Below are 11,725 nucleotides of genomic sequence, written 5' to 3' on the forward strand. Positions count from 1 at the left end.
TACTCTATGAAGGAAGGGTACTCTATGAAGGAAGGGTACCCCATGAAGAAAGGACTCCCTATGAAAGAAGGGTACCCCATGAAGAAAGGACACCCTATCAGGAAGTTACGGGGTGGTAGCATCTAGTGAACAATTTAAAAACGGTGTATTCAGAGCTGTGACCCTGGAATAGAGAGGTCATGAGAGCACAGAGGAAATACATTTTGAATGAAAGTGAAGCGAGGGTTCTTGAGGAGGCATCATGAACTTGAAAAAAACAGAAAGAAAGCAAGGAAGCATGTTTGCTTCTCCTGGCAGTAGCACAAAGTGCAGTGGAACTGAAGAAATCAAAAGATGCTAAGAAAATAAAACAGTGAACTATTAGGACATAATCACATGACCCAGGACAACTGTGGCAGGAGAGAAGGCTAGCAGAAGAAAATGAAGTAGCAAAAGTGCCCAAACTATGTTCTAAAGAAATCATTGTAAGCTTTCAAAACAGCACTAAGAAATGGAAAAACTGGACAAAAGGCCAGAGTTAGGCAGATGAGAAAGAGAATCTGATCTGACACAGGGGGATCCACAACAGGGATAAACCAAGTTTACAGCAGCATACTAACAGCATATTAGCGTATTCTGAACCATGACCAGACTGTAAGCAAGAAGTAAAGTGCAGTCTGGAAAGTGTGTGGAAAGAACTGCTTGGGACATGTAAAATTTAGTCATAAAGACAGAAATATGAACTATCAAAATAGGTAGATGATAGCTAAAATGACTGAGTGAAATAATAGAGACTACAGAGTAAAAAGACAGAAAGATTAGTAAAGAATGAACACACACACACGTACAAAAAAAATCATGCTTCTCAGACTTTTGAATCTTAATTCACCAGAAGGATTATATAAATCTTGATCAGTCACATAAAATCTTATTTCCTATATTTGCATCAATCACTCACAGAACTACTGCTCAGTGTTCTTTCTAATGTGTCAAATATACCTCTGGTAACAAATGATATAAAAATGTATTATAGTTATTCCACTATCTTCAGAGACTTACATCCCATATAAAAATGGCTACTAGAATAAAAAAATATTAAGGCATTTATAAAACACAACATATAAGTTAAGATTAATCTATAATCCAGAGATACCAGAACTATGTGTGTAGGTGACAGACAATGGAATTGAGACACCCCAGTTTCAATTATAGTCAGCAAAGTCTCCTACCATTCTGAGGGCAATGAAGAATGAGGTTCCCGTCTGTGTCCTGAGTAAACGTCACAGAGTTCACAGTTTCTACTGTTACTGTGTCAGAATCCTCTTCAACTGTGCTCATACTCAAATCTGCATGAGAAGAGGCTACTTAAGGACTTAAAATAATCTTTCCAGACAGTACATGAAATCGATCTAGGTATCTGCTCAGTCTTTATAAGAAACTGCAAAGGAGTTCAGATTTCAGAAACCACCTTTCAATAACCACTATTTAGAATCAGGTTCAATAACCTATAAGAATCTGACCAACCCAGATTAACTCACAACAACTTTTTTACAATATTAACTTTCTGTGATGACTAGCCTTGAAATTTAGAACCGCCACAGAGAAGCCTGTAGGCATGGCTATAAGGAGGAGTTGGGAAATCAGACGTAACCCCGTGGGCGGGGGCTCAGACTAAGAGGAGAGAAAGGTGCTCAGCAGCACTATGGTGTTTCTCTCTTCCCACTGAAGACAGAATGCGGATGCATGTGACCAGCTGTCCCACACTCCTGTTACCGTGTCTTCTTTACTGTGATGGACAGCACTCTGACTTCAGGCAAAAAGCCCTTCAAATCCATTTAGTAAGGAATTTCTTTGCAGCAATACCCTTTCTTTGCTTTTACAGTTATTTTTTTTTAAATATTTATTTATTTATTATGTATACAATATTCTGTCTGTGCATATGCCTGCAGGCCAGAAGGGGACACCAGACCCCATTACAGATGGTTGTGAGCCACCATGTGGTTGCCGGGAATTGAACTCAGGACCTTTGGAAGAGCAGGCAATGCTCTTAACCTCTGAGCCATCTCTCCAGCTTATTTTTTTTAACTACAGCCAAAAAAAAAAAAAAAAAAAAAGTTGAAGCTGTTAATCAGCAGAACTCCTAGCAATTTTTATTATTTTTACCGGTAGCTTTTGTACTATGTTCTCACAAGCTTTCTGCCATCTGACTCTTGTGTTTGTTAAGGTGGACACAATGGTGATTGAACCCAGACTTTCCTATTTATATTCAGCCAATGATCTGCCACTGAACTAGATTCCAAACCTGCTATTTTTAGCAAATTAAGCAAAACTTCCATCTTGATCTAATAATCATTATTCATAAAACCCTACTTAAGTATTTGAGTATTTAAGCAGTTACCTGAAAAATAAGAACATCAACCAAACATTTCTGTAGTTAGTAGTAATGGGGTTGGGACCTACTTTTTTGTTTGTTGAGACAGGGTTTCTCAGTGTACAGCCTGGGCTTTCCTGGAATTTGCGCTGTAGACCAGGTTGGCCTCATACTCACAGAAGATCTGCCTGCCTCTGCCTCCCAAGTGTTGGGATCAAAGGCATCACCATCCCTGAGCTTTTTTTTGATGTGTGTTTAAAGTGTCCTTACTTGCTGCTTTATATTTAACACAGATTGAAGAATTGGAGTCTTAGAACACAGTCACTATCATGTGGCTGGATAAATATACTGCTACCAATGACATGGTTAGACATCTTTAGCATTTTACAAATCAGTTTGTGTCTGAAAAGTGTTTCTCTCACATACCTTTACCAATTAATATAGACAAAAGTCTTGTGTGTGTTTAATTAATCATTCAGTATTTGATATAGATATGAGTCCATTTACACATCGGTTACTATTTAAACAAGCATTTGGTAAAAAATACTTTGGCAACACAGACAACTACATGCATATTTACATGGTAAAGATCCAATGAGTAACATAGGTTTACTATACAAAAGAATACAAAAAGAAGAATGGGAATTATGATGCAGCATGGTCAACCACTGGGTGGGTTTTCGCAGTAAAGCAGGCTTACCTAGACCACGGATGGATTAGCTACAGCCCTTCCCATAGACTCACGTCTCCGTGCTCTGGCCAGCAGCATCACTCCCAGGTCATCCAGACTGCTTCTCCTCCATGCCTGTGCATCTGCAGCACTCTGAAACAGTAACAGCATCACAAAAGGCTTAACACAAACAAGAACAAGTAGTATCTGAGCACTGGAAATAATGCTGCTGCATGCTGGCCTGACACCTCTGATGCCTCACCCCAAGGAGTGAAACAGAAGCACAACTTTCTTCTGAGTACATTTTATGGAAGTCAGCTTCAAAACCAGTCCAGTGCGATAACGTAAGAGCTCATAGGAAGTTTCTCAACCCAAGTTGTCACTCCCCAGTTAGTTGTCCTCTGAAAACATAGACTGAGGTATAGAGCGGTTATGGTAGACCTTGGAACTATCGTGCAAACTTATCTCCTATGAAAAACTAACATTTCCAGCTCACGTGCTCTTTCATAATGACTTATTCACATCTCTAAAATACCCAATTTTATCTTAAAAATAGGTATGCAAGTTGTTTTTAAAGACACATAGAAATTGGAGAAGATAGCTGAAATCCTAATTCGAGAGCACCCTTACTATGGAAGTCAAGAGGCAGACAAGGTGCTGGCTTAGGTGAAGAGCATCTGATGCTCTTCGAGAGGACCTGGGTTCAGTTCCCAGCAACCACATGGCGCCTCATAACCATCTGTTATCAGTTCTAGGATCCAGCACGTTCTACTGGCCTAGTAGTATACAGACATACATGCAGGCAAAAAGACTCCTAAAATAAATCAATCTTTAAAAAATAAAAGCAAACAGGAAGAAAAACAGAGGAGACTGAGGACTAGCTGGTGATACAGAAGGAAAACTGAGACATGCTCAGCTCAATGGGCATTAAAATGATTAACTGTCAGTAAGATGACGGAGTATTTATTTGGTCTGGCAATATGGAGAACATGCATTTACCTTAAGAAGTAATTTCAGTGGACTGGGAGCAGATGGCAAACAGAGAAACCAACATACAGAAGACTCACTTTGAGGATAAAGAGAATAGGAGAAGGAAGTGGGCTCAACACAGTGTTAGAAGATTATTTATGGCTTTACAAAGACAAATGTTGATGAATAAATCAAACTAACTAGTCATTTAGTGCTTTTGTTCAAACTCATTAGACGAAAAATTATGCTTGACATTGGAGCCCTTTCACACCAACACTACTTGGAACCTGCTTTGACCCTTACCAAATCATAGGTGGTCTCACTTTTATACCAATTAAAAATGAAAGAGCACGATGAAGGAAAGACGGACAACATTTTAACTGGCAAACTGACTTATTCCCATCATTTGATGGATTAGCTTGAAACAACAAATACCTTAATGAACCCAAGAAAAAAGAACCCGTAAATGGCATAAAGCATTTATTCTTACATATGCGCATTTGAAAGACAAACCTTTCACTTATAGTTCCAAATAGAGATGACTGAGGGAGGGAGGCACGTAGCAGGGTCTCATGATGGAGCCCAGACTGCCCTGGCTCTGCCTTCCTAGTACTGGCATGTTTCTGTCACCATGCTGACCCAAGGTAACCTGACTTATTAGGCTACAATAACCTGGTGGAACAAGAAGGGATAAGTACGACCAAGTAACATTTGATTTTTAAAGTCAAAATTAAAAAGAATTAAGTTGCTCATGCTCCTCTTCATTTCAGTATTAACCTAAAGTTCTGAGGTTCACATGTCCATTGGATATAAATTTTGGGGCAGCTAAGTGTCAAGAATCTTAAAAGAAAAAGGAAAAAAATATCAAAAAAATGTCATTTCTTCCTATTTTAGAAGTCAACTCTATCTAAGCACACACTACTGGTGGTGATCACGAGAAGCTGGAGGCAACATAGTCTGTCTGACCCTACATGACAGAGACTGTTTAGCTTCAAAACTGGAAAATGGAATTCAGTTATATGGCATAGGAAAACTCACTAAGAGGATATTCTTAAGATGGGAAATACAGAACACCACAGAGAGTTGTAACTTAATGCAGCAAGAACATATTTAATTTTTGAGATTTCCTGAATCAATATAGTAGTAACAATCATCCACTTCTCTTTAACATTTTAATAATTACCTTCCAGATTTTTAGTTTACACACACGCACCACACATATCAGTGTCTTAGTTTGGTTTCTATTGTTGTGAAAAGACACCATGACCATGGCAACTCTTATAAAGAAAACATATAATCGGGGTGGCTAGCTTACAGTTTCAGAGGTTCAATCCATTACCATCATGAAGGGAAACATGGCAGTATGCAGGCAGATGTGGTACTGGAGAAATAACTGAGAGTCTTACATCGTGCAGGAAACAGGAAGTTGACTGACAATAACACTGATGTAAGTTTGAGCAAAAGAGACCTCAAAGCCTGTCCCCACAGTGACACACTTCCTCCAACAAGGCCAACCCTCCTAATAGTACCACTCCCTTTGGGAGTCATTTTTTTCCTAACCACTACATTCCACTCCGTGGCCCCAAATGCTTATTGATGCATTCAATCCAACTTCAAAAATCCCCATAGGCTATCCCAATCTCAAACTTGTTTCAAAGTCCAAAGTCTCATTTGAGACACATGGCAATCTCTTAATTATAATCCCCCTATAAAGATCAAAACCAAAAAGCAGATCATATACTTCAACATAATGGCACAGGATATGTATTGCCATTCTGAAACACAAGGAAGGGAGCACAGTGAAGAAATACTGGTGAAAAGCAAGACCAAAAGCCAGCCAAGTAAACTCCCAACTCTACAGCCCCATGTCTGGTGTAAAATGTTCTTTAGATCTCCAACTCTTCCAGCTCTGTTAAGCTTTATTGACTCTAACACACTTCCTTCTCTGGGCTGGTTCCATTCCCTGCTAACAGCTCTCCTCGACAGGTGACCCATGACTCGGGCATGTTTGATTTGATATCTTGGGGTCCAAGGCAATCCAGGCTGTACCTCTATACTAGGCCTCCATTCAGAGACACCCTGACACATGCCTGGCCTCAGGGCTTTATTTTTTAACTCCTTCCTCCTATCCTTAACTCTAAAATCAGAACCAAGTGGCTGAAGCTGTCAAGTTCTACTGCGGGCTGAAGTTGGAACATGGCATGCTTGTTCAATTAAATCTTCGCCAGCTGTCTTTCACCACCTAAGCTTGCTTGTCCTGAAACTTGCTCTGTAGACAAAGGAGACCTCCAACTCTCTGCCTTCCTAGAACTGGGATTAAAGGTATGCCCTAGCACACTTAGCTCCCAAGCTTTTCTTCAGTCCCTTTTCACAAACTGGAAACCAAGCTGGGCTGAGATCTTGCCTTGAGATCACCACTCCCTTTATAACATCTCTTAATCCATTTACCTCCTCAAACAGAGGATTTAGCTCCATCCCACATCCTGGTGTCCTTTTTCTCAAGTATTTTTCCTTGCTCAGCTCGCTCCTTCTCATTATATATCTTCATTATAGTTACCACTAGTATCCAGAACAGTCTATACTAGGCTGTCTTGAGATTTCTTACAGTGGTATATTGTGTTTTAATAAATAGAAGATCAAGGGCAAAGTAGCCATACACCTTTAATCCTTGGACTTGGAAGACAAAGGCAGGTAGATCTCTGTGAGTTCAAAGCCACCCTGGGTTATACAAGATTTAGTCTGTCTAAAAGAGGAACAGAGCTCACAGAAAGGTGCACCCAGCACTAGGGATCACACATCTTTAATCCCAGCACTAGAGAGGTGGAGACAGGAGCTATATAGCTGGGCAGAGAAGAATATAAATGGGAAGAGACAGGAACTCAGCAGAGTGTGAGTCTGAGGTTGGTGGAGAGCATTGCAGGATCGCCCCATTGTCCGAGCCTTGGTAGAGGTAAGAAATCTCAATGGCTGGCTATTTTGCTTTTCTGATCTTCAGCTTGAACCCCAATATCTGTCTCTGGGTTTTTATTATTCGTATTACAATTTTTTCCAAGCAATCAATCCTAAACTCTTCACTTTAGCCTCAGGCAGACTCTTTAGATAAGGGCAAAAAGTAGCCAGCCACCTCCTTCACCAAACTGTGGCAAGAGTAACATCTTCAGGAGTACTGACTATTCCAGCTGGGAACACTCTGCACTTGAAGAATGCTTTGGAAATGGTTCTGAAGTGAATCAGATGGCAGCACCTCGCCTTGGGACATAGGGTTAAGAGTTAAGCATTGTGAAGCACCATTAATTAATTGTAAGGGTAAATGTACACTGTAAGCATCCTTTTCAATGGTTATTTTTCCTTCAACTAACTCAAGATGTAGGCAGTGGGAACAATTTGACTCTCCAATTAGACAAATGTTAGACCCGTCTTCTAGTGCCCCTATTACTCGGAGCAAAGGACTGCCAACCGCATATCCAGCTAAATGAGTTATGGCATCAACCACTTCAACATTCTACAGATAAGTGCTTTCAGAAACCAACCTGCTTGCTCAAGTACAACCTCCAAACTTTTGGCCATCACAAGCTTTGATGAACTCCCCGTGTCCCCACAGCTGTTCCTATCCAGGCCACAAGGGGAGCACCCCCCCCTGGTGGTCCAGCTAAAGGCCTGTTCCAGCTATCAGCAGAGTTAGTCATTTGTATAAGGGGCTTTGCCCTGCCTAGCACAGACATTTCTGTGTTTGCATGGGCTGCTGGGAGATGTGCTCCTTTGCTACCACCTGTATGCATCATTAGGTCCAATAAAATGCTTCTCCAGTGTCCTTCTCTTTTTATGTTAATTAGGACAAGCTTAGTTGGTTACACACAAAAAAGGGAAAAGTCCAGGCACAAGTGGAGGCAGTGACAGTCAGAAGTAAGGAGACCTATATTATTCAGGGCTCATAACTGTTATACATGTGGTTTGTCAGCCCAGACCCTAGGTCTTGGTTACTCCAGGACCAGCATTGCTGGCAATGGAAGAGTCTCATTGTCTACCCAGGACTCATATCCAGGCAGAGCAAAAGATCCCCTGCTAGCAGTAACAGCTCTGAACCCCTGGGAACACTTTTGTAACTTCATGGGAAAGTTTGTAAAGTAGATTAAGATAAAGAGTATTAAATTAAGGTACATAATTAATGGCTTCACTAAACAATGGTAAACAGCCAGATGGTGGTGGTGTATGTCTTTAATCCTAGTACTCTGGAAGCAGAGGCAGGTGATCTCTGTGAGGTTGGAACCAGCCTAATCTACAGAGCGAGTTCCAGGACAGTCAGGATGGTTATACAGAGAAACAGTTTTGAAAAACAAAAACAACAAAAAGATAGTAAACAAATACTACACATCATAAAGTATCAGTAAATTTGTTAATGGAGTTTAATGTAATGCTTCAATTATCAATGAAGCTGTAATTGAATAAAGTGAATTATATGGTAATACAGATCATCTGGAGGGTCAAGATTTCATACCTGGAAATAAAACTGTACTGCCTATCTGATCTAAGAGCTTATGTGTTTGGTTACACTGTAAGATAGTATCCTTTCAAAACACCATTTTTTGTAATACACCATCTGATTTTTAAATACAAATTATCACCAAGTTCTTTAGTTTATTGAAAAATCACATTTTCTTAACAAATACTAGAACACATCAGGCAGCGAATAGACCTAATATACATTTCCTCTGCACAAAACCTTACAGTGAGGGAACAGTAGCTCTAGACACTAAGGCTGGAAGGAGTGGGCTGACTGAATACACAGCCAAAACGATCCTTTAATAAATATGATGTAGTAAGTTTACACAGGCCCTTACAATATGCTTCTTCTTGACAGCTTCTTTCTGGATAATCATGGACTGGGCTACCTCCCCATAAACTTAAAAAATGCAGACACTATGGGTTCCTTTTATTGAAACTGAACCAATTTACCTTTATGGTACCAAAGCAAACAAACCTTGTGATTTTATTAATTTTTATTACAAGAATTCTCTTCACAAAACAAAAACCACCATTAAGATAAACGGAGACAGGACAACAACTTCACGTGCCTCTGGGCTTCAGTAAGCATTTGGCTTAGTTACAGACTACCTTTGCTAAACTGCATAGCATTTATGTTTATGAATTCCCAGTCTTTTCAAGCAGAGAACGCTCTAACACCTATGGCAGAAAGAGAATGTAATCACAGTAAAATGAGAACCCAGACTGAGGAAGGCAGTACTAAGCAGACGGCCTCTACAAAGGCTCTATTGTGAAGTTCAGTTATGTGGAGTAGATGCTGATCTGTGGGCTAAGGTGGGACACCACTGAACCCTCCCCAACACCAATGCTTATCTAAAGCTTTGATGTGTTTGCAACACAGATAAAAGCTTCAAGTAAGTCACCCAGTTCTCTAATACTTTCAAAAGCACCAGGCTCTATCCTTAGACTAATATCTACAGTCAAGCTATAAATACTTAGGAATGTTTGTTTTTTGTTAGGTATGTATCCTCAGAGATGTTAATTTAAGTCACTGCATCAAAGGACTAAGACAAAATCTGTGGAGCTTTCTGAAAATATCCAGTCTTTGAAGAGACTAAACTTCTGCCAGCCCTTGATGCCAAGCTAATAACGTGCTCTGAGATCATTAAGACTATGTACTTAGTCTGTTGTCCTACTGTGTGCTCAGTAGTTTAATCCTGCCTCTATGAGAACACAGTAACCAACTTTATGAAGCCTTGGATTAACCATGCGATTAGCTTTTACAACCTAAACTAAATGCATAACTTTAATCTTGAATTAGGCACTTGTCCATGCCCCTGACCCAGAAAAATTTGTGTATACTGTGATAATAATCTGCTGAAAACAATCAACAGGTCAAAACTAACCCTAAACAAAAATAGTCACCATAAATGTTAGATGCTAAACGTAGATATAGTTTGATAACAAAGTTTGGTTTAGTTATTCTGGGTCAGTAAAGCAACTTCTTCCCTTGTGAAACTGTTTCTATAAAAAGGTATCCTTCATTCTTTCCCTTATACCACATTTTCTGTGCTCTTTAATAAATAACGCAAAGTCCTTTGTTAGGGACAGACACAGACTGGCACAGGCAAGCACAAATTTAAAAAAGGAAACACAGGAGGACATTAGGAACTATTTCCCTGACACATTTTACAGTCAGGCTCAAACTGTAAGTCCAAAACTTTGATATCCTCATTTAAAAATATTAAAACCTGAATACTCAGAGAAAAAAGTTAATGCTGTATGTAGTCTCTAAACTGCTAAAGATGCCGATTTAAATTCTTAAGCATGCAAGGCTCAGAACTTTCTGAATAAATGCTGAAGACAAAGGGGGAAAAAAGTAACATTTTTTTCTAAAAGCAGCAGGTGGCTCTACTATTTATCTCAATGGCAATCAACAAAACAGATTCAGAACAGGTAGTAGAATTTCTAGATAATTCCCCCAATAGTTTGTGACAAGCTTATCAAGTAAAATAATGACGAACATTAGCTTGTTTGGTGGTACACAAAAACATCTGGGGAAAGAGGCAAAGTAATGGGATAAAATCATCATAAAGATCCTCCTAACCATAACAATTTTTTCCATATAGGACTAAACTATTATATGTAACTCCTGACTGGGGTGGAGTGGCACTGTTAGCCTCTCACCAACTTAAGTGTAAAATTTTTTTAAGTGCAATTAAAAATTTTTCTAATCTTAGCCAAATATACATAATTTATTACTAGTTTTATCACAGTAAAATCAGATTTTGTTTTGTTATTATAGTTGCAGTTTTAAATGTTACAATAGGAGTCATTTGAAACTAGCTTAAAGAAATCTTAAGTACAAGAAAAAGAAAATGGACTTTATATTTACAAAACTTTCAACATAATCAAAGGTTCTTCTTCCTTGATTTGCAGCCTTAAAGGCACAAGTTAATTACAAAATAAAAACAGTTCTAATAAAAGTCTCAAATTGCACTGTATCTATCTTAAGACATGAAATATTTCAAGCTGTACTGAAATGCTTTTTTCTTTCTATAAAGTCTCAAATGGAAGTCTTGCTGTCAGAAAGGGGTACAAGATCTGACAAAAGCAATCGCGAAAATTCAGCCGGGGAAAGGGAGAAGTGTATTTCTCACCCTTTCCTTAGCTACACTGACTCTTTTACTAAGAAAACATATGCTGTATCATTCAACAGCACAGGATGGCACTGGACCACTTCTCTCGGAGTTAAACTGTAAGGTTCCCGAGAAGATGCTCAACACACAAAGTTCTTCCTAGAGGACCAAACAGGCTTTACCCCTAAGGCTTGCTCGGCACGATCTGGTCAATGACTTCTCGGCTGGGCTAGGTAGGGTTGCCCCCGTACCCTAGGCCACGTCCCGCGGTCTTTACAGAGAAGGTCCGGCCAGTACCCACGACTCCCTCGCGGATTACAGTCGAGCCCTTCAACTGGCGAGAGTCACACGGGCTAACCGAGCCCCAGGGCCACGAGTGGGCTCGGGCGACCCCCGCCCCCACTGCCAACCCCACCCACGCCCAGGCCGCCCAGGGGGCCTCCCCGACGGCGGACCCAGCTGAGGCAGGCATGAAGCTCCGCTGCCTCACACGCAGACTCCCGCGGGCGCCCGGCGCAGTCCGCTGCGGCTCGGGCCCACCCCCAGGGGTCCCGGCGCCATTTGGTTCCTCTAGCCCGCCGCCATTTTCCGCCGCCGCCAGCTCGCCGCGGCGCC

At 40.4% G+C, this 11,725-nt stretch overlaps 1 protein-coding gene across 10 annotated transcripts in view; it reads right to left on the reverse strand.

Annotated features, from left to right (window-relative positions):
• Dmtf1 (cyclin D binding myb like transcription factor 1) overlaps positions 1-11,725 on the reverse strand; it is a 48,312-nt gene that overhangs the window by 36,240 nt on the left and 347 nt on the right. For 2 of the 10 annotated variants that reach the window (XM_013350441.2, XM_013350439.2), the window contains exons 1-3: positions 3,283-5,214; positions 3,095-3,173; positions 1,209-1,325 (exon numbers count right to left, since the gene is read on the reverse strand). In XM_013350441.2, coding sequence (XP_013205895.1) covers positions 1,209-1,325; positions 3,095-3,173; positions 3,283-3,324 — 238 coding nt within the window. In that variant the 5' untranslated portion in view covers positions 3,325-5,214. The other 8 variants (XM_005358317.2, XM_005358320.3, XM_026784659.1 and 5 more) reach the window with 7 other exon arrangements.

Source organism: Microtus ochrogaster, chromosome 26 (genome assembly GCF_000317375.1).
Source record: "Microtus ochrogaster isolate Prairie Vole_2 chromosome 26, MicOch1.0, whole genome shotgun sequence".
Taxonomy (NCBI): Eukaryota; Metazoa; Chordata; class Mammalia; order Rodentia; family Cricetidae; genus Microtus; species Microtus ochrogaster.